Source organism: Ursus americanus, chromosome 3 (assembly GCF_024610735.1).
Source record: "Ursus americanus isolate L20-20 chromosome 3, mUrsAme1.1.p, whole genome shotgun sequence".
NCBI classification, from domain to species: Eukaryota; Metazoa; Chordata; class Mammalia; order Carnivora; family Ursidae; genus Ursus; species Ursus americanus.
In genome coordinates, this window is record NC_142129.1 from 51,153,480 (window position 1) to 51,176,766 (window position 23,287).

The 23,287-nt window shown below is 37.4% G+C and overlaps 1 protein-coding gene across 2 annotated transcripts in view; it reads left to right on the plus strand.

The window, feature by feature from the left end:
- HYCC1 (hyccin PI4KA lipid kinase complex subunit 1) overlaps positions 1-23,287 on the plus strand; it is a 101,538-nt gene that overhangs the window by 35,767 nt on the left and 42,484 nt on the right. For both annotated transcript variants that reach the window (XM_045793049.2, XM_045793050.2), the window contains exons 2-3: positions 14,668-14,746; positions 22,005-22,106. In XM_045793049.2, the coding sequence (XP_045649005.2) occupies positions 14,696-14,746; positions 22,005-22,106 (153 nt within the window). In that variant the 5' untranslated portion in view covers positions 14,668-14,695. The remainder of the gene's footprint in view (positions 1-14,667; positions 14,747-22,004; positions 22,107-23,287) is intronic.

A 23,287-nucleotide genomic window follows, 5' to 3' on the forward strand; every position in this document is an offset into this window, starting at 1 on the left:
AATTAAAGCCCTATTCACCCACGTATCTCCTTTCTCAACAGCTTCCTTCCCAGGCTTTTTTTTTTTTTTTTTTTTAAGATTTTATTTATTTGAGAGAGAGTGAGAGAGAGACAGAGAGAGAGCATGCACTATCAGGCGCTCCCCGTTCCCAGGCTTTTCAGTCTGGCTGTTGCTTGTCCTGACTGTTACCCCTAGTTCCATGTTGCTGTGGCCCAAAGCTTTTGCCTCTAAATGCTTCTAACATATGCCTCCCAGGAAGCTGCCCTAGCCCAGGGCATATCACATATATTGGGCAAAACAAAGGCAACCCTTTGCAACAGTCCTTTAAGGAGCCACCAGACAGGTTGAAGCAGTTATAGTTCTTTGAGAATAAAATCTCTCTTGCTTTCTGTGTCACTAGCAGCCTGCACCAAGAGTTCAGGCTTCCCTGTCTTCATGGCCACTGCTGATCTGAGAGTTTGGGATTGCAGATGAGTAATTTAAAATGTCCCAGTGCTTGCTTACCACAATGCAGCAGCTTCTTTGTTCACCAATCTCTCCCCAGTCTTATAGGTTTTTTGACTCGATCAGAGAGTTGTACAAGAGTTGATTTGACAGTTTTTGGCAGCTTATTAATTGTTTTTGTGAAGAAATAGAGCTCTGAAATTCTCTACTCCATTTTTGGTGACATTCTTTCTGTACTATTTTTTGCAATTTCCTATAAATCTATGAGTATTTCAAAATAAGAAGTTTTAAAAATTATCCTAATTCTCTGACCTTCTAAGGGAACAAGCTATGATAAATTCATAGAAAAATTCTCTTTATGGTTGTGTGCAGACATTAGCTATAGAAAGCATTCTCTTCTGAATAATTTGGTTTAGAATATGACGGCAACAGAGGAATTGAAAGAAAGAGGTAGAGATTATTGGGATGCCTGGATGGCTCAGTTGGTTAAGCATCTGTCTTCAGCTCAGGTCATGGTCCCAGGGTCCTGGGATCGAGTCCTGCATGGGGCTCCTTCCTCTGCCTGCCGCTCCCCCTGCTTGTGCTCCCTCTCTCTCTGACAAATAAATAAAAATAAAATCTTAAAAAAAAATGAAAGAGGTAGAGATTATTACTCTAATTTGAAGATCTCTAAATTTTAGTGTAATCCTTTCTTGAGTCCCTAGTTCTTACCATATTCACCTCTCATTTTGGTGAGATCAATGTCTGTTTTCTTTGTATTAATTCAAACATCACCTGGATGATACCTTTTGTGGGTTTTGAAGAGGTAGGTATGATATGGTAGAGTGGAATTTGAAGGATATTTTATGAATATCTTTTATATTGAAAGGAGGATAAATAGATATGAATAGCAAGTAAAGCAGATACAATTAGCATTTAATTAGAACCCAGCTTGGGGCACCAGGGTGGCACAGTCAGTTAGTTGAGTGGGGGACTCTTGGTTTTGGCTCAGGTTGTGATCTCAGGGTTGTGAGATCGAGCCCCATGTGGGGCTCTGTGCTCAACGCAGTCTGCTTTCTCTCTCTCTCCATTTGCCCCTCCCCGCAGCCCCAGATGCTCTCTCCTTCTCTCTCTCTCTCTAAAATAAATAAATAAATCCTTAAAAAAGAACCCAGCTGGGCACCTGGGTGGCTCAGTCAGTTAAGCATCTGCTTTTGGCTCAGGTTATAATCCCAGGGTCGTGGGATCAAGTCTGGCATTCGGCTCCCTGCTCAGCAGGGAGCCTGCTTCTCCCTCTCCCTCTGCTCCTCCCCTTGCTTGTGCTCTCTCTCTCAAATAAATAAATAAATAAATAAAATCTTAAAAAAATAAATAATAATTAAAAAAGAACCCAGCTTAATTACTTTTCATTAGTGGTTATTGACTTTCCCCCCCATTATTGATTTTCTTCTCCCTTAACACTTGCCACTCCTTTGTAGAGAATAAAGTTCAAATCTGTAGTTATTCATTTTGGAATTAGCTTTCAAATTCTTGGTTCAGGTTGGAGTCAAGAAATCTGAGCAATTTTAAAAACTTTTTGAACTTGCTTACCCAATATGTGTCAGCTTTATTATATTGACATTAGCTATAAAATATGTATAAAATATGATAGATTTGTTCTTAGAAAGAGCTTGCAGTGAATGTAAATGGGGCTATTGATTAACTTAAGAGATCTTTCTGGAATATCTCCTATCTGAGAGGTACTGGATTATGTTCTGAGAATAGAATGTGGGTAAAACCAGATAAAAACACAGTACAGGGGTGCCTGGGTGGTTCAGTCAGATAAGCGTCTGCCTTTGGCTCAGGTCATGATCTCAGGGTCCTGGGCTTGAGTCCTGCATTGGGTTCCCTGTTCGGTGGGGAGCCTGCTTCTCCCTCTCCCTCTGGGCAACGCTAGCTTGTGCTTGTTCTCTCTCTCTCTCTCAAATAAATAAAATCTTTAAAAAACCAAAACAAAACTAAATGAAACCAGTACAATCTCTGCTTGGTATATTATTCCCCTATGTCACAAAAAAAACAGACTGCTCATTGAATCTCTCCAGCAACAATTTATTTCTTGCCTACATTACTTGTAGATGATTGTTGATTAGTTGTCGCTTTGTCTACATGTCTGTCTGGGACACTTGGGTGGCCCCTCACTCTCTGCACTCTAGCCGCATGGATTTCTTTCTTTTCCTTGAACAAGCCCAGTGATTCATTCTCTAGGGCCTTTTCCTACAAGATTCAGTTTGCCTGGCACACTACACACCACACCACACCTTCTCATCATGTCCTAGTTAACTCATACTTAGTTAAATCTCAGCTGAAGTGCCAATTATTTAGGGAAATTTTTACTGACCCCCAGGTCTATGTCAGCCTACACTAATTCAAAGTGATCAGCCAGTAATTGAATTGATTACTAGAACAAAAGCCAACACTCTTTAGAAGATTATAACAGAAACTAGAATCTCTATAATTTATCATTCATAATGTCCAGTTTATAATCAATGTTCATAGTCATGCAAAGGAGAAGGAAAATGAAACTCAAGAAAAATGAACACTCAGTAGATATCAACATCAAGATGGTTCATAAAGTGGACTTAGCAGAGAAAGGTTTTAAAGCAGCTATTATAAATATGTTCAAAAATTAAAATTATGTTTAAAGAGTTAAAGGAAAATAAGACCTTAATGAATTAATAGATAGGGAATATTGGGGGAAAAAATGAAAATGAAAAAGAAAACAAAATGGAAATCCTAAGTCGGAGGGGTAAATAAATAAATGAAAAATTCCTTGTATGAATGTGAGGGTGATCTGGTTGTGACATCTGTCACCCTATTGATTACTAAGCTTGATTTGGCTGATCTGGCTGGCTAGGCATTGTCCTCTTCCTCCCTCACTGCTCCATGTGCATCCTCACAAAGTTGTGTGCTCGGTCGAAGAGAACGACCTTCCCCAATAATGGAGGACCATTCTTCTGTCAAGGGTATACGAGTAGCTAAGCTCCCCTGCTAGAACCTCCAAATAAGCTCTCAAGGTCCATTTATAGGAGAATGTAGGGTAGTGAAGTTTCCAAGACTCCAGACACATCTAAATGAGATGCTGCATGTGGCAGTCTGCCTTTCTTAAAAAAAAAAAAAAGAAAGAAAGAAAAAAGAAAAGAAAAGAAAGAAAAGAAAAGAAAAAAGAAGAAAAGGAAAAGAAAAAATTTCCTATATGAACTTAACAGCAGATTGGAGATAGCAGAATAAAGAGTACACATCAGTAGAAATTATCCAATCTAAGAAACACAGAAAAGAAGGATTGAAGGAAAATGAACAGAGCCTCTAGGATCAGTGGAAAAATATCAAACAGTCTTACATATGTATAATTGGAGTCCCAGAAGAGGAGAGTGACAATGATAGGAAGCGTATTTGAAGATATAATGGATGGGATTTTCTCAAATTTGATCAAAAACATTGATTTACTGATCTAAGGAACTCAGCTAGCTCCAAGCAGGGTAAATTTAAAGAAAAACACACATAAAGGGGTATCTGGGTGGCTCAGTTGGTTAAGTGTGTGCCTTCAACTCAGGTCATGATCCCAGGGTTCTGGGATTGAGTCCCCAGTTGCGCTCCTGCTCAGGGGCGAGTCTGCTTCTCCCTCTGCCCCTCCCCCTGCTTGTGACTTCTCTCATTCTTCCTCTCTTTCTCATAAATAAATAAATAAAATCTTAAAAAAATAAGAAAGAAAAACACACATAGACTTATCATAGCTATACTGCTGAAAACCAATTTAAAGAGAAATATTGATAGGAGCCTATTTCAGATGTTCCATGGCACCCACATGTTAGATGATTCACTGGAACTCACAGGACTCAGAGGGAGTTATACCTGCTATCATCTATTACAGTGGAAGAATATAAAGCTGGATCAGTAAAGGGAAAAAGATGCATCAGCTAGAGTCAGAAGGAAACGAGGCATAAGCTTTCAAAGTCCTTCCTCCTGGAGGTCGGATAGGACACACTTTTTTCTCCTGCACTGAATTCTAGCAACATATACAAAGTGTTTGTCCCCAATTCACCAAAACTGACACAAAAAGAAATAGAAAAAAAAAATTTTTTTTGAAGATTTTATTTATTTATTTGACAGAGAGAGAGACAGCCAGCGAGAGAGGGAACACAAGCAGGGGGAGTGGGAGAGGAAGAAGCAGGCTTCCCACTGAGCAGGGAGCCCGATGCAGGGCTCGATCCCAGGACCCCAGGATCAGCCCTGAGCCAAAGGCAGACGCTGAACGACTGAGCTACCCAGGCGCCCCAGAAATAGAAAATTTTAAATAGCTCTACATCTATTAAAGAAATCGAATTCTTTGAGTAGGTAATGATATTTTAGATAGGACACAGAAAATACTAACCATGAAAGAAAAAAAATGACAAACCGGACTTCATCAGAATTAAAACCTTCTGCTATTTAAAAAATACCATTCAGAATATAAAAAGGCAAGTCACAAACCAGGAGAAAGTATTTGCATAATAAATATGAATTCATTATGTATTACGAACACTTAAAACTCAATACAACCCGAATAACAAAGGGTCAGCAACCTGTAAAAACACTTCACAAAAGAAGATAAATGAATGGCCAATAGGTACATGAAAAGATATTCAACATTAGTCATCATAGAACTGTAAATTGAAACCATGAAATACTACTGCATGCTCACTAGAATGGTTAAAATTTTAAAACCAAATATTGAGGAAGATTAGAGGTATTGAAAATCTTATAGATTGTTGCTGGAAGTCTAAAATGGTAGAGCCATTTTATAGTTTGGTAAAGTTGGCTGTTGGGGTTCTGTAGGTGTATATAAAGTTAAAGCATATTGTTATTGTATGACCTAGATATTCTACTCATAGGTATTTCACCATAAATAAAAATGTGCCCACAAGATTTGTATACAAATTGTTCCAGTTACTATTCCTGAATAACCGTCACAAATTTAGTAGCATAAACCTGTTTTATCATGGTTATGGATTCTATAGTTAAGAATTTCAGAAAAGACAGATGAAGATGACTTTTCTCTTTTCCTCGATGTCTGTGGCTTAGCTGAGAGAGCTCAAAGGCTAGGGATGACTGGGGGCTAGAATTATCTGAAGACTTGCTCACTCTTAAGTCTGCTGGTTGATGCTGACTGTTAGCTGGGACTCAGTAAGATTGTCAGTGGAGAACACCTACATGAGGCCTCTGCATGTTAGTCCTTGGGCATTTTCATAATACAGTGGTTACGTTTCAAGAATGATGGTCCCCAGAGAGTCAGATGCAAACTGTATCATCTTGTATGACCTAGCCATAGTACCAAGCTTGCATTCAAAGGGAGGTTACATTGATTCCACTTCTTGATGAAAGGTGTGTCCAAGTTATCTTCTAAGGAGATTATGTTGTGGTTATCTTCAGAGAATACAGTCTGCCACCTGAATGTTTATAGCAGCTTGATTCGTAATAGCCCCAAACTGGAAGTAATCTATATGTCCATCAACAGGTAAGTAGGTAAAATATTGTGGTATATTCATGCAAGTCAGCAATAAGAAAGAACAAGCTATTGATACATCAACAGCATGAATAAATCTCAAAGACATGATGAGAAGATGAAGCCAGAAACACATGTGCATAGTATATGATTCCATTTGTATGAAGCTCTTGTACATGCTGAAGTAATCTATAGTGATAGAAATCAAATCAGTAGTTGCCTGGGATGGGGGGTTGGAGGATTGACTGGAAAGGATAGATACATAGAACTGAACACTTATAATGTATACTTTTATCGTATATAAATTACACCTCAAAGTTGATTTTTAAAAACTAAAAAAAAAAATTGTAAGGGCAGGTAGGAATTAGAAACAAGCATACAACTCTTTTGAGGAGTTTTAATGTAAAACAGGAACAGAGATGTGAAAATAGCTGAAGAGGAAATGAGATAGAGAGAAATTTAGGGAGAGGAGGCTTGTTAAAGTGATTTTTTTAGGTAGGCAAGAGAGGATGGTTGTAGTGCATTATTCAAAGGATTGGCCTCAGATAGGATCATGGACAATTCATTTGTAGTTAACAGAAGGGAATATGGAGTGTAAAGATACAGATGCTTTTAGGTAGGTAGACATTTGGGAATTTGTGGAAGTTCTCTTCTGATTGTTCAGTGAGGTAGGAATTAAGATTATCAGCTGAGAGTAGAATGGGAAGAAGGTTTTAGAGTTTTGAGTATCAGGTAGAATGTATGAAATAATTAAGTAGGAGACTGGTAAAGTGAATAGACTGTAGGGGAACTGCATGATTGCCGGGCAACACTAAGGGTGTACTTAAAGTTCTTGGTCATAACTTTTAAGTGTTGTTTTAGTTGTGTATTCCACCTTGTTCAGCTGCATGGATGCTGATATGCATCAGGTGGAGAGTTGAATTTTACCAGGGTTGTATTTTTGCCAAAGAAATAAAACAATTAAGGGCAAAGTAGTTGAGGGAGTATATTCAAAATGGTGATTAGAATTGACTAAAGAGGGGCGCCTGGGTGGCACAGCGGTTAAGCGTCTGCCTTCGGCTCAGGGCGTGATCCCAGCGTTATGGGATCGAGCCCCACATCAGGCTCCTCCGCTAGGAGCCTGCTTCTTCCTCTCCCACTCCCCTTGCTTGTGTTACCTCTCTCGCTGGCTGTCTCTCTCTCTGTCAAATAAATAAATAAAATCTTAAAAAAAAAAAAAAGAATTGACTAAAGAATTTGAAATGGGCAAGGAGAGAGAGGAGAATATTGGGAAGTGATATTAGGTCCTGGTATGGTCAAAAAGTTTTGGGGTCTGAGTGCATAAAAGGATATGTTGAAAAGATAGGAGAGGTCAGAGGTCAACAGGGATAATGACAAGGGCTAGGGCAGTGGTTTCTCAAAGTATCATATGGGGACATTTTGGGGGTCCCTAAGATCCTTTCATGTGGTCTACAAGCTTAAAACTATTTTCATAATAATATTAGGACTTTTATTTGTCTTTTTCACTCCCATTAATGAGTATACAGTGGTGCTTTCCAGAGGCTACATAGTAAGTAATGACTAATGGGATATATATTTATAAGTTCTTGTGTTTTAAAAATTTCTGTTTTATTTGAATATAGTAAATATCAATAGATATTAACCTACATAAATAAAAAGCTGTTTCAGAGCCTCAATAATTTTTAAAAATAATTTTATGAACAATTTTAGATTTATAGAAAAGTTGCAAACATAGTACAGAGTATTCCCATATATCCCACACCCAGGTTCATTTTCTCGTAATGTCATTTTAGGATTGTGCTTTTGTCATTACTAATTACATTGCTATTAACTTAATTCCAGACTTCATTAGGATCTCACTAGTTTTTTCATTACTGTCCTTTTACTTCTAGGATCTGATCCAGGATACCATATTGTATTCAGTTGTCATGTCACCTTAGTCTCTCTGGTCTATAAGAGTCTTGCAGTCTTTTTCTGTTTTTTTTTTTGTTGTTGTTGTTGTTGTTGTTATTTGTTTGTTTGTTTTTTTAATGACCTTGTTACTTTTGAGGAGTACAGATCAGATATTTTGTAGAACATCCCTCAAATGTTTCTCTAATGTTTTCTCATTATTATACTGGGTTTATAGGTTTTTGGAAAGAATACCACAGGGGTAAAGTGCCCTTCTCATCATATCATATCAGGGGTACATGATATTCATATGACATCACAAGTGAGGTGAATCTTGATCAAGTCAGTGTCAGATTTCTCCACTATAAAGTTACTGTTTTCCCCTTTCTATACTCTATTCTTTGGAAACAAATCACTATGTCCAATCCATTCTCAATAGGGAGGCAGGGACTAAACTCCTCCTGGATATATCATTTGGAATTATTATGAGAGGAAAACTTGTCTCTTGCTCTCTAAATTTTATTTGTTTGTTTGTTTATTTATTTCAATGTGGACTCATGTATGTTTATTTTATGCTTTGGGTAATAATTCAGTACTACGGGGGCTCCAGGGTGGCTTAATCGTTAAGCGTCTGTCTTCAACTTAGGTCATGATCCCAGGGTCCTGGGATCAAGCCCTGCATCGGGCTCCCTGCTCAGTGGGAAGCCTCCGTCTCTCTCTCCCTGCTTGTGTTCCCCCTGCTTGTATTCCCTCTCTCCCTGTCTCTCTCTCTTTCAAATAAATAAATAAAATATTAAAAAAAAATAATTCAGTACTACGTTATTTGTTATGTTGCTCAAGTTGTTCCAGGCTTGGCCATTGGATGTTCTTTCAGGTTGGTTTAATATCTTAAAGTATATAATGGCCCTGACCAAGTGTTTGAGAATAGCTGGTCTTGGTCATGATCATAGGCCTGAGTAGCTGAGGAAGGGAAGAAGACAATGTGGTTGGAAGAAATTTTTAAGAAGAGTTCAGGGTGTAAAGAAATAACCATCAAGAATTTAAATTACTATTTATTTATTTATGAGAAAGAAAGAGAGAGAGAGCACAAGCAGAAGGGGCAGAGGGAGAAGGAGAGAGAAACTCAAGCAGACTCCTCACTAAGCACAGGACCCAACTCAGGGCTAGATCTCACGACCCTGAGATCATGACCCCAGCCAAACCAGGAGTTGGACACTTAACCAGCTGTGCCACCAAGGTACCCCAATCACCAAGAATTTAAATAGGAGTAGTTTGAAAGAGGGACGGTGAGCCAGAGCTAAAGTCATTTAGAAATGAAGGGGTGGTTGGGGGGGGGATTTGATGGATAGATGACAGCTATGTGAGTTTCAAAGCAACGTTGAGTGGATGGTTTGAAAAGAGAGAGGGAGAATGATTTGAAATGATAATAAGGAGGAAGGAGGACACTTACTTTACCTCCAGGCCCAGTGGTTTCTTCCAGGGCTATGTGAGGAAAAGCAGTCACTCTGAGAAGATTGCAGGGAAAACAGTGTCTTCAGAGAAGAACTGGTTTTCGTATTAGGACAAGAAGAAATAGACATTCAGAGAATTGTTGAGGACATAGAGGATTTTGCTGCTAATAGATTGTCAGTTTCAGAAGGCACAGTGAAAAAACCTCCTTCCAAAATTAGGATGGGATAGGAGATGGGGGTAAAACAGAGTGTGCAAGAGTTATGAAGATTAGTGTGTGAGGGCTTAGTGTCACCTGGGAGCCGTAGTTTCTTGTGGTGCCCAGCATAAACAGAGATCCGGGATGAAGGGAATGATGACTTTGGTCTTGGTAGACCAGAAGCATTTAATGGTGGTGAGGCTGTGAAAGTTTCAAGGTAGGGAGATATTTTTAAGCCTCTCTTTTGAGCTCTGCAGAAGGCAAAGAGGTATGGGCCGGGGGCAATTTTACTTGAGCTTGAACGCATGCTAAACAAGTGAGTATTCAGATTAACTCAGCTATACTGGTAAGTGCTCCCATATGATCTCTGTCAAGTGGAAGAAAAGAGGCCTGGGGCTGTCTGGTGTTACTCTTGTATAATATACACACAGAAAAATGGACAAATCAGTGTGGAGTTTGATGAATTTTCACCAAATGAATACACCTGTGTAACCGGCCCCTACATCAAGAAACAGAATATTACTAGAACCCAAAAAGTAACTCCCTCAAGGGCAACTGGTATCCTAACTTTTAACACAATTGATTAGTTTTGCCTGTTATTGAAGTGTATGCAAATGTAATTATAGAGTATGCACTCTTTTTATGCCTCCTTTCCCCCAACATTGTGATATTGATATAATTATGGTTTGCTTATTGTTGTTGTATAGAACTGCATGTATGGTATACCATAATTTATCCATTCTACTCCTAATGAACATTTGTTTTGTTCCTACTTTTTAACTATTTATAAAACCTGCTGCTATGGAAATTCTTAAGCACATTTTTCAGAAAACATATATCCACATTTCTCTATGGTATATTTTTTATGGGTGGAATTGCTGGGTCTATGGAACATGAATGTGTTCAAGTTTAGAAGATATTGCCAAAGCATTTTCCAAGATATTGTACCAATTTATATCCACACCAGCTTGTATGAATATTCTGTTTGCTCCGTACCTTTTTCAGTGCTTGGTGTTATTTGCCATTCATTCTAGGCACACTTGCAAGTGTGTGTGTGTGTGTGTGTGTGTGTGTGTGTGTGTGATATTTTATTGTGGGTTTTAATTGACTAACAAAGTTGAACACCTTTCGTATGTTAGGTTTCCATTTGGGTAAGTGATATGCTTTTTTTTCCTATTGGGATTATCTCCCTTTTTCTTACTAATTTGAGATCTGTATATGTTTTGGATATGAAGCTCTTGTCATATATATGAAATGCAAATATCTTTTCTGACCCTGTGGCTTTGCCTTTTCATTCTCTTAGAGGTAACTTTTGATGAATAGAAGGTCTTTCCCTCCCCCCAGCTTTATTGAGGTATGATTGACAAATTAAAGTTGTATATATTTAAGACATAAATGATGGTTTTATATGCCACAATCAAGCTCATTAATATATACATCACCTTACATAGTTATCTTGGTGTGTGTGTGTGTGTGTGTGTGTGTGTGTGTGTGTGTGTGTGTGTGGTGAGAACACTTAAGATCTACTCTCTCAGCAAATTTCAAGTATGTTTTCAACTGTAGTTACCATGCTGTATGTACATTAGATATCCAGAACTTATTCATCTTATGACTGAAAGTTTATACCGTTTGACCAACATCTCCCCATTGCCCCCACATCCCAGCCCCTGGAAACTATCCTTTTACTCTCTGTTAACTATGAGTTTGACTCTTAGATTCTACATATAAGTGAGATCTTGCAGTATTTGTCTTTCTGTGTCTGGATTATTTCACTTAGCATAATGTCCTCCACATTCATCCATGTTGTCACAAATGGTAGAATTGCCTTCTTCTTTTTTTTTTTTTTTAAAGATTTTATTTATTTATTTGACACAGAGAGAGAGACAGCCAGCGAGAGAGGGAACACAAGCAGAGGGAGTGGGAGAGGGAGAAGCAGGCTCCTGGTGGAGAAGCCTGATGTGGAGCTTGATCCCAGAACGCTGGGATCACGCCCTGAGGCAAAGGCAGACACCCAACAACTGTGCCACCCAGGTGCCCCAAGAATTGCCTTCTTTTTAAGGCTGAATAATATTCCGTTGTGTGCTACATTTTCTTTATCCATTCATCTGTTGACAGAAGTTCTTACTTACTTTTAATGGAGTCCAATTTATTTTTTTTAACTGTCTTATGATTAGTGCTTTTGTGCCTCTTGTTGAAGAAAACTTTGCCTACTCCAAAGTTATGAAGGTATTCTCTTATGTTTTCTTCCAAATGCTTTATGTTTTACCTTTTTCACTTAAATCTATGGATCCATGGAACTGATTTTTGCACATGGTATGAACTACTACGTCATGATTCTCTCCCCACCTTCTACCCCATGTCACTGTCCATTGACTTAGCATCATTTAATTTAAAGACTGTTCTTTCCCTGCTGAATTAGTGTCAGTTTTGTCATACATCAGGTGACTAATATATATGTAAGTCTGTTTCTGGCTACTCAGTTTCATTGTTTTTTTTTCGGCCCTTATGATAATACCACACTCGCTTAACTACTATGATGTTTAGTAAGTTTTCTAGTAAACCTTGATATTCAGAAGTTCAAATCCTGTAGCTCTGTTGTTCTTCAAGATGCTTTGACTACTCTTGATCCTTTGCAACTCGCTCTTGATTCCTTTTAACCTTTCAAAATTAGTCTTAATTTTAACTAGGGAGTTATTTTGAATTTTTGTAAAAATTTTACCTCCACCCAATTCTCTGTAATTTGATGTAGCATGGTTTTATTTGCAATCATTTTCTGTCCTACTAGAATAAACATTGGATAAATTTTAAAAACCCCTATTTGCATTTATATTTACTTTGCTTCATTTTGTTTCACAAATAAGTATATTGTGACAAGATAAAAGTTAGTAGATCCAGGGGCGCCTGGGTGACTCAGTTGGTTAAGTGCTTGACTTCGGCTCAGGTCATGATCTCAGGGTCCTGGGATTGAGCCTTACATCAGGCTCCGCTTGACCTGGGAGTCTGTCCCTCTCCCTCTCCCTCCGTCTCTAACCCCCTTACCCCGCACAACTCATGCTCTCTCTCTCTCTCTAATAATAAAAAAAAAGTAGGGGCGCCTGGGTAGCGCAGTCGTTAAGTGTCTGCTTTCGGCTCAGGGCGTGATCCCGGCGTTCCGGGATCGAGTCCCACATCGGGCTCCTCCGCTGGGAGCCTGCTTCTTCCTCTCCCACTCTCCATGCTTGTGTTCCCTCTCTCGCTGGCTGTCTCTCTGTCACATAAATAAATAAAATCTTAAAAAAAAAAAAAAAAGTAGATTCCAGGCAGAAAGAAAATAAGAGTAAGAGTATAATATGAAACAAGAAAAAGGGTAAATTCAGGCCTGCTTTTTTGTGTATAGATTTAGGGCAGAAACTGTGACTCCCAATTTATTACAATCAGAGCAAAGAGAATCAGTTATGAGAGTCACAGTATCCATATGTAAAAGCAAACAAGTTACTCTAAAGGAGAGTTTTTTCTGGTGGTGAAAACTGAAGATGTGAATTTTCTCCTCTTTTGGATTTTAAACATGATACATGTGATCTAGCAGGATTTTTGGTAACATTTGGGACACAATTCCAAAGCCCAGTTTATTTGAATGGACAGTTCTATAAAATCAGTAGTATGGTACACATCTGTAGTTTTTGATAGTTTGACTTGACCCAAGGATAAAATTTGGATTAAAAAATAAATGGGCTATTTTTTATGCTAAAAAGATAACATGCATATTTCTCAATTCTTAATGAATATGTGTGTGTGTATTTACACATATTTTTCTTAACCATGGTTTTATTTTTTTCTTTATTTTTTTAACCATGTTTTTAATGGGAATTAGACAATAGAAACTTCAGAGTATATTCTTTGGCAAGAACCTGTGTTGTTCATTAAGGCATATCTGTACACTTTGATAGACAGCTGAGCAGAGGCTATATGCATTGATATTCTTCAATAATAATATTCATAGTATTAAAACTTTATTGCCAGGTACTGTAATAAGCGCTTTTATTTGCATTTTTAATTTAATCCTCACAATAACCCCTTGCAAATAGGTGCTGTGGCTATCTGTATTTCACAGGTGAAAAAAGTAAGGTTAATGAGTTGCCCAAGGTTATACTACAAATAAGTAATAGAATCAGGATTCCACTTCTGGCAATTATGCCTCTCTTTCTAGTACAATATAATGCTGATGAAAATTAAGAAGCTTAATGCAGGATTTGTGCCTCAGGAGGTTAGGAAATCAGATAGAGCTAAGGTTTTCCTTCAAGAAACAGTTTTTAGGTCTACTCTCATACAGATGGGTGAAGAAAACTACATTGTATGTTCACAAAAATTTTGCTTGAAGTAAATTTGTTTTGCATTTTCTTTAGCTTCCTTTCCCCCTTATTTTTACTTAACTAAATCCCAGTCTTCTGAATAACTGTTGTTGAATATGATCATTATCTTGAATAGTACCACTTTTACTCTTATTTAGTAAGTATTAAGCTTTCAGGGAACCAAGTGGCTTGTCTAAATAGCTTGTAAAGAATCAAAATATAAGCAAATTGAATTACTTAAATGCTTTCTATAAAGTCAATTTTGTAGCGTGTCTTTTTATATTTTTACAGTTTTAAAATATTTTCTGTAGTTTTCTTAAGATGCATGATATTTTGGAATTATTTCATTGAAACTAGGGGAAAGTGTTCAGTATGTTTTGCAGCTGGCATTCCTAAAAGCTGAATGAAAATTGCAGGGCCAGGGCGCCTGGGTGGCACAGCAGTTAAGCGTCTGCCTTCGGCTCAGGGCGTGATCCTGGCGTTATGGGATCGAGCCCCACATCAGGCTCCTCTGCTGTGAGCCTGCTTCTTCCTCTCCCACTCCCCCTGCTTGTGTTCCCTCTCTCGCTGGCTGTCTCTATCTCTGTCGAATAAATAAATAAAATCTTTAAAAAAAAAAAAAAAAAGAAAATTGCAGGGCCAATTTCATTATGTTATGATATTTATACTTCTATTAAAACTCTTGTGTTTGGATCCTTGTTTGTGCACATTGTTTTGAAATGAGCCTAGTAATTTATGTTTGAAACTGCTTTAATTTCACAAATAAGAAGTAACTTAATTTTATAGGATTAGTTCTATTCATAGTAATCTAACTATAAAATGTACTCAAAATTTTAACATTTTTCTATGTTATCTTTCAGGTCGAGGGTCTAGAACAGATGTGGAAAGATGTTCACTTCAGAGAAAGGGGCTGTGGAGGAATGGTTGTCAGAATTTAAGGTAATATTTACTGTTTCAATATAATAATTATATTACAAAGAAGTTTTATTTGGGGTTTAAATCCCAGTGGCTCTTTTTAAAATTTTATTTTACTTTTTATAATTTTTATTTTTTATGACTGAAAGGCTATGTGTATATGGAAGCAGAAATATGTTCCAACAAATCTTAATAAGGAATTATTTGCACGTAATAATTCTTTCCAGGAAATAAATCCTTTTTTTCTCCCAAGTGGTTAAAAGTTTGTTTTCTCCTTTTCATAGCAACCCCACAAAGAATGGTTAAGGTTTCTGAATGTTAATGTTACCCTCTCCAACCTTTAAAGATTCAGCATTGAAATGTTTCTCCCAATTTGGAGCGCAATGGGAGTGGGTATGATAAACAATGGGGAGAAGATGGGAAGATATTTGCCCACCTTTCTACCAGTGGATCCTTCTTTAGCTGGCTAACTTTTGTTTTCTTTTCTTAATGAACTTTTCTCTATACTAGCTAAAATTGTGTTCTTTTTTTGTGGGGGGCGGGGGTGCAGAGGGAAAGAGAAGGAGAGAGAGAACCTTAAGCAGGCTCCATGCCCAGTGCAGAGCCTGACATGGAGCTCTATTTTACAACCCTGAGATCATGACTGAGCCAGTATCAAGAATCAAAAACCCTCAACCAACTGAGCCACTCAGGGGCCCCTAAAACTGTATCCTTTAACCAGTTAATTACCTTCTCCTTGTCCTCTGGGTCTTGTTACACATAATTATGTGAACTTCATGATCATGAACCATTGGAATGAAGGGTTTAGGCTGCAACTGTCACTTTTTTTGTCCAGCCTAATCAGCCCATGACTTTCGGGGACTTTCGGAAGACTACACAACAGGCACTATATGGGCATCTCACCAAACAGAGGAAAAGATAAAATTATAGGATTTGGAGGAAAGGTGAAGTTTAGATGAAATTTAAATGAAGCAGTATTTTTATGGTCTCAAAACAAAGCAGAACTGTGTGTAATGGAGTCAAAATCTGGTGTGGACTTCAAAGTGGACCCAAGGTCATGTTGTCTTGGAAACTACAAAGTTAACATCTATGAGGAATGTTGTGCTCAGAAACCCCTTATCTGAAGCTCTGCCTCTGCACCTTGTTTGGAAATCAAACCTGCTTCTCTGTGTCAAGGTGACTTAGATCCTCCATGCAAGAGTGGGATGTTTCATTCTTACTGATACATGTTTATACAGCCAAGTTTTTGATATCTATGATTGTAGATAACAAGGCTTCTCAGTGAATAAGAATACAGCTAGTCACTCAAAATAGGGAGGTTGTTATGAAACCTCAGCTGCAGTGTGTCCTTGGAGAAGCAATGTTTCCTGTTAATTTTGTAGCTGGCCTTATCAGTCATTATTATCTCATCCTGACAAATGGCTGGGCAGATTTTCACTTTGTCAGTTATTATAGTCATGAGTTGAGTATCCTTCTACAGATCCCCTAAGTCATCATAAAGTGATGTAGAATCTTATAAAATTGCACTGTATATAGTGCCTTCTACATATTTTAATAATTTGATTAAACATTCTGCATATGTTGTTTTTGTAAGTGTTCAAGGTGTTTTTAAGTTGTTTTTTTCTTTTTTTTTGCTTCAGGAGTGTTTAATGTGGTTCATTATATCATGATTTTTAAAAAATATTTATTTATTTGAGAGAGAGGAAGCACAAAAGGGGAGAGGAGCAGAGGGAGAAGCAGACTCCCTGCTGAGCAAGGAGCTGGACATGGGGCTTGATCCCAGGACTCTGGGATCATGACCTGAGCCAAAGTCAGACACTTAACTGATTGAGCCACCCAGGCACCCCATCATGATTTTTTTTTGACAGTTTGATGGATATAGTCAAGTTTAAGAGTTGAGTACTACTTCTAGGGCATTGTTAAGTTTAATAGTAAAGTCAAATTTGCAAAAACAAATATAGCCAGCCATTTAGTCATTTTTTAGTATGGGAGTTGTGGAAGGGGGGCATGTTAAAGAGTGGGGGAAGGGCTAGCTGTTAAGGCAAATAATTGAAAATCATGACTTATTCCCTTACCTTCCTGTCTGTTTGTTTATTCCTTCCTCTCCTGGCTTGAATATGTAGTACCCTAGCAAGTGTAGCAGTGAAGGTTAAGCAGGCAGTATAGTAAGTAGTATGGGCAAAGTATGCCCTAGTGTTTGAGGAGGTGGGTAGTTGGGCAGAGGATTGCAGAGGTGACATGCAGAAGACTCAGCCAGACTGGTTACATTGGTGGGTTGGTTACTTTGAGTAAATAAGTAAATGCATGGAGGATAATGGGAGTTAGGTTTCTCTGTGTCTGAGAAAGGAATTAGAAACATGTAATGAGGAAAGGCAAGAAAGAACACTAAGGTGTTAGATTAGAATTGAAAGAATCAGTATGAACTCATGGTCTAAATAATATGTATATGATAAAGTTATAAATGTAAAACCATACATAAATGCATCCATGTATTTCCCAGCTTTATTCACTGGGGGGGGGGGGCAAGGAACAATGACACCCTGGTAGTAATGAGTACGCCATGCACCCAGCTTGTTTTCTAAATACCATCTTCAACTAAAAGAAACTAGGATGTGAATAAAATATTATCTAAATAATATTTTAGCAATATAACATATATTATGTGGGTAGCACTATTTTATCAAAATTTTTATAAGTTTAATTCAAGAATAAAGAAACTTTTCCATTGGGAGAAGGGGAGTGAAATCCTGGACCCCATGAATTAAATTTAATTTTCCTCTAGCCCCCCAAGATTAAATTTACCCAATTTTCTTTCTTTTTTTAAAAGATTTTATTTATTTATTTGAGAGAGAGAGCCTGAGAGAGAGAGCATGAGCTGGGGGGAGGGGCAAAGGGAGAAGCCTGGGAGCCCATCCCAGGGCTTGATCCCAGGGTCCTGGGATCATGACCTGAGCCCAAGGCAGATGCTTAACCGACCAAGCCACCCAGGCACCCCTAAGTTTACCCAATTTTCAGTCAATTTAATATATTGAATGTTTTAAATTATTGTCAAGTTGACATTATAGCTAATTAAAGAGAAGATATTTTCTATTCCTTGTTTAATTTGGTAAACATTCCTGAAAATTATTTTGAGTGTTATTCTGAATTGTGTTAATGTGTGTTGAATTCAGCTCTGTTTATGTTTGATAAAGAGATTAAGTTTATCAGGCGAAATCATTAGGATATTAAAGGTAATAGAAGGTAGAAAAGTGCTTGAGAACATATCTTTTAAGTACTTTTAAAATTAGAATATCTTGTCTTTTGAAATAATTTGTGATGTTAGTTGCATGTTTTGGTTAAAATATTTAAGAAGGGGGGCGCCTGGGTGGCACAGCGGTTAAGCGTCTGCCTTCGGCTCAGGGCGTGATCCCGGCGATCTGGGATCGAGCCCCACATCAGGCTCTTCTGCTATGAGCCTGCTTCTTCCTCTCCCACTCCCCTGCTTGTGTTCCCTCTCTCGCTGGCTGTCTCTATCTCTGTCGAATAAATAAATAAAAAATCTTAAAAAAAATATTTAAGAAGGGATGCTTGTATGTATGTATATATATATGTATATATATATATATAGAAAGAGAGAGAGAGGGATTGAGGGAGAGAAGGGGGTGGGGGAAGCCTCTGGTTGTTTAATTTGATAACCATGGTGCTATTTAATTTGATAACCATGGTGCTATTAGGGCTGTAAGATCAGATTGACAAAGTAGTACAAGCACATAGGGACTCAAAAACCCTTTGATGTAATCATAATTATTCTGCTAGGTGGTTTTATGATGTTGGAAAAATCACATTAACTTATTTAGGTTTCAATATGCTCATCAGAAAGAGTGAAGTGGGTGGTCTGTGAAGATGATTTTAGTTCTACATTGTTCCGTGTCGCAGTCTGAACTCCCAACCCTGTAACTTCATTCACCATGCTCACAACTGCACGAAGACAACACAATTTTTGCTTTGTGCAATTTTTTTTTTTTTTGCCTTTGGAAAAACTATTCATATCTACTCTAGCTATGGGCCCTCACTGGTATTCTCTTCATATACCAACAAAGTGATTAGACTTGAGACTTCATTATTTTAAGATTACATTAATAGTTTCTTTTTTTTTCAAGATTTTTTTCAAGATTTATTTATGTGTGTTAGAGAGAGAGCGAGCACGAGTGGGGGGGCAGAGGGAAAAGGAGAGGGAGAGAAGCAGACTCCCTGCTGAGCTGGGGAGCCCATTGGGGGCTAGACTCCAGGACCCTGAGATCATGACCTGAGCCAAACTGAGAGTCGGATGCTCAGCCAACCACCCAGGTGCCCCTAGATTTTATTTATTTATTCATTTTAGAGAGAGAGAGAGTGAGTGCCCACGTGCATGAGTGGGGGGAGGACAGAGGGGGACAGAGAGAGAGAGAGAGAGGGAATCTCTCAAGCAGACTCCGCTGGAATGCAGAGCTGGATGAGGAGCTCAATCCCAGGACCCTGAGATCATAACATGAACTGAAACCAAGAGCTGGCCGTTCAACCTACTGAGCCACCCAGGCACCCCTCAGTTTCTATCTTTTCGAAGATTTGTAAAGTATTAACTTTCAGATTGTATTGTGTTTTTCTTAATGTTATGTGTAGACTTATCTAGCAGATTTCTAGACTCCTAATTTTTTCAATTTTCTGGTAATCACCGAATCTTAAAATCTAATCTATGTATAATGTTGAATAGAGTTGTTTTATTTATTGGTTCTCCATCCGTCTGTCTTCATTAATTCTCTTCCACCCAACCCATATCACCTCCTTACATTTTTAAAAAACCATCTGCCAAATGATACTTTGGTATGAAGCATCTGTCTTCTTCAAATTTTGCCAAGACTAAGTTCCCATTATTTTTTTTTATTTTTATTTTTTTTGTCTCCAGTTCTGCCTTTTGAAAAGTGAGAAAGCTTAGCTGGTATTTAAGAAGGCCAGTACCTTTGAACTATTACAGTGCAAGACAATGTAAAGGTTTGCTGTAATAGTATTTAAATCCATTAGGCTCTGTTAGATTTTAAGTTTTTCAAAGCACTGTTCATAAACACAGCAATTATATTTTCTCCCCTTCTATAGACAAAAGTGGCTTTTCCCACATTTACAAAATGAAATAATGACAGAATTGTGCACTAATTTTTAGAAGACGCTTCCTCTCAGTTAGCAGCATAGTGTCCTAGGTCCAGGGTATTTTCTGGGGTTTGTCTTTTCAGAGAAGAGCTACTCTTTTGCCTTCAGCTGTTTCACAGAAAATATTTTATCTCATGAGGGTTAATTGGTACATAAAGTGAAAATCGTAATTCACATTTTTTAAAAATTTATTTATTTATGTGAGAGAGACAGAGATAGTGACAGAGAGCATGAACAGGGAGGAGAGGGAGAAGCAGGCTTCCCACTGAGTGGGGAGCCCATCCCAGGGCTTGATCCCAGGACCCTGGGATCATGACCTAAGCCGAAGGCAGACGCTTAACCAACTGAGCCACCCAGGCTCCCCTGTAATTCACATTTTTAATGAAGGTTACAGTTTTAGCCTAGATAGTATATGTAATATAATAATCTTTCTATTCACTAATCATTTTTTTAAGATTTATATTTCAATTAGCTTAGTTTAGAATTTTATAGTTAGACACACACACACATAATAGTGTATTTTATATATAAGTCAGGTTCATTTCCATTCAGGTAGTTAAAAATCTGTTGTTTATTTGACTGTTATTCCCTTTTATATAAATTCCCCTAGTATTAGGTTACTCTTGATCAAATAACGGAAATGAAATGTTGCCTGGAGATCTTTTGTTACATGCTTTTGAAATATTGAAGAATGCCCTAATCCCCTCTTTATGTAAGCAGTTGCAGTGAAATTTCTTTTTACTCTGGAGAATGGTGGAAGGTTTCCAGATAGTTCACGTTTACTTACCATTCTGGTAAACAAAGCTATCTTATTGACTTAAAAAAAGAATCTATTCAATTATATATCTTAAGATGAAATGTGACCTATTTTTAAAGAATCTACTGAAGTGTAAACAGTGGCTGTGTTTATTTCTTATTCTGTTCATCTTATCATAAATCCCTTCAGCAAAGGTTTGAGTATGAGGCCTTATGCTGAATACCATGGATGGAGAGATGATAAGATAGTTCTTGCCCTTAAGGAGCTCAAAGTAAAAATGAGTCACATATCCTTAGTATAAACATTTATGCTGTTTAATTTTCTGTGTCTGTTTATGCACATGTACACCTATATATACTAACCATAATTGTTTTAAATTATGATATACTAGGAGATGGAACATGTAGAAATAGTGTATATCCTGGAATGACTGTTAGCAATATCTTGAAACATTATATCTACCGCAGGATTAATATTTGTTGATTGATTAAAGTAATTTTCATGAGAAAAAATAATGACTTGGAGACAGATAGTAAGGAAGGGATATACTCTAGAAGGGTAGGTTTTTATCATTTCTTATAATGAAAATGCTTTGTTTTTGCTCTTGGTTTTGTTTTTTTGTTTTTTCCAGATTTCCCTATTACTTTTACCCAAAACTGTCTGACTTGAGTTTTATGTCTTCCCATTCCTCTCTTTTCTTGGTGTCTTTTCTGAATGGATGGTGCTGGCAAGCTGTAAACAGTTGTCCATATTTTAAATGGCAATAGGAAAACTAGTTTGTTGGTAGTGTGGCTGTTTCTCTAGTTCTGAGAAGTATAAACTCTGCCCCCAGTGCCTAACTTAATAGTATATGTAACTCAGGAGTTACTTTGGTAGATGATCTGTGGCTTTAAGGTTTGAAACATTATTCGATTCTTATACAACATGTTTATTAAGAAGTAGGATCAATACCACTAATGAGTTTGTAACTTATGTAATGCTACAAAAAATGTATCTCTGGTTTTACACATGTTTTGTATCCTATTTCTAACCTGAAACCGTGATCAAAGATAAAATGTTAATGTTAATTTATATCCCTGTTGATGATAAGAAAATTAAATATGTTTTTTGTTGAGATATAATTCACATGACATAAAATTCATTGTTTTAGGGGGAAAGTATAGTGGTTTTTGGTATAGTCACAATATTGTGCAACTAACACCAGCATCTAATTCCATCACACCAAAAAGAAACTCCATACCTATTAGTCACTCCCAATTCCCTCTCCCCCAATCTCTGGCAACAACTAATCTCCTTTCTGTTTATGGGTTTGCTTATTCTGGACACTTCATAAAAATAAAATCTATTTTTTAAAAATTTTTTTAGACACTACCAGAAACATCTTTATCAAATTATGCCACAAATTTGAAAGACAAGAGTTCTTTAGTTTCATCTCTGTATAAAGTTATCCAGGAGCCACAAAGTGAGGTAAGTACTCTTACAGTTTATTGTGCTAGTAGTGTTCAGTTGATTGATTTATAATTTTTTATTGTGAAATATAACATATGTATAAAAGAGTAAGAAAAAGTATGTGTTTAAAGAACTTTAATATATATTATGAATTGTTTATCTGATTATATTTGAGAAATGGGGTGGAGGGGTAAGAGTAGAATACTGTATGTTCAAAAAATGGTAGAATAAAAAAAAAGAACTATAATAAAATGAACTTCACTGTACCACCTCCTAGACCAAGAAATAGAATTATTACCATATTCTGAAAGTCATATCTGAACATGTTCCTCCTCTTCCTCTATCTGTTTGTCTATCTGTCTGTCTATCTATCTGTCTTGTTAGAGGTAGCCTAGAAAATCAGGGCTATTATATGTATCAATTGATTCAACAAATATTTGTTTGCTCATTATGAGCCAGCTTCAGTGCTAGGCAATAGAAAATCAAAGATAAGTAACACATGGTCTTTATCCCGAAAGAAGAAAGGGAGAGAAAATAGGTAAATACACGAATTCAAGGCAATGCCCAGATGGATATGCACAATTCCAGGTATGCAAGGGGAAAGGACATTCCAAACTGTTGGGTTAGTATATGGAGGCCTGAGAAAATGCAAAACATTTAAGGAATGGCAAGCAGTTTGACCCAGCCAGTGTTTCTTTGTCCTTCCTTCTTTTCTCTTGCCCCCATCTCCTTTTCTCTTTTTTTAGAAAGAAAATTTAGTTTGAAGGTGATAAAATGGTCTATACTCCAGATTCTTGTGCTTACAAACCCCACCATTCATAGTAGAAATAAAAAAAGGATTGGAAATAGTGTGGAAAATAAAAGGCATGGCATTTGGAAAAAAGCAAATAGACTAATGCAATAGTTAACAAGAGAATAAGACTGGTACTGAACTGAAGCTGAAAAGATTGGTTTAGGCTGTAACCATGGTGAGCCTTGAATTCCATCATAAGCAGGTTAGACTTTTTTTGCACTGAAGGCGTGACTTGATTAGATTATTGTTTCAGGAAGTTGGCTATGTGGAGGATAGATTGGAGAGTGGAAAAATTGAAAGCAACAGATGCTAGGACAGTAGCCTAGGAGGGAGCTATTGAGAATGGAAAGAGGTGGAGTAGAGGGGAGAGATATGAGGCATGTAGTTTTTTTTTTTTTTTTTTTTT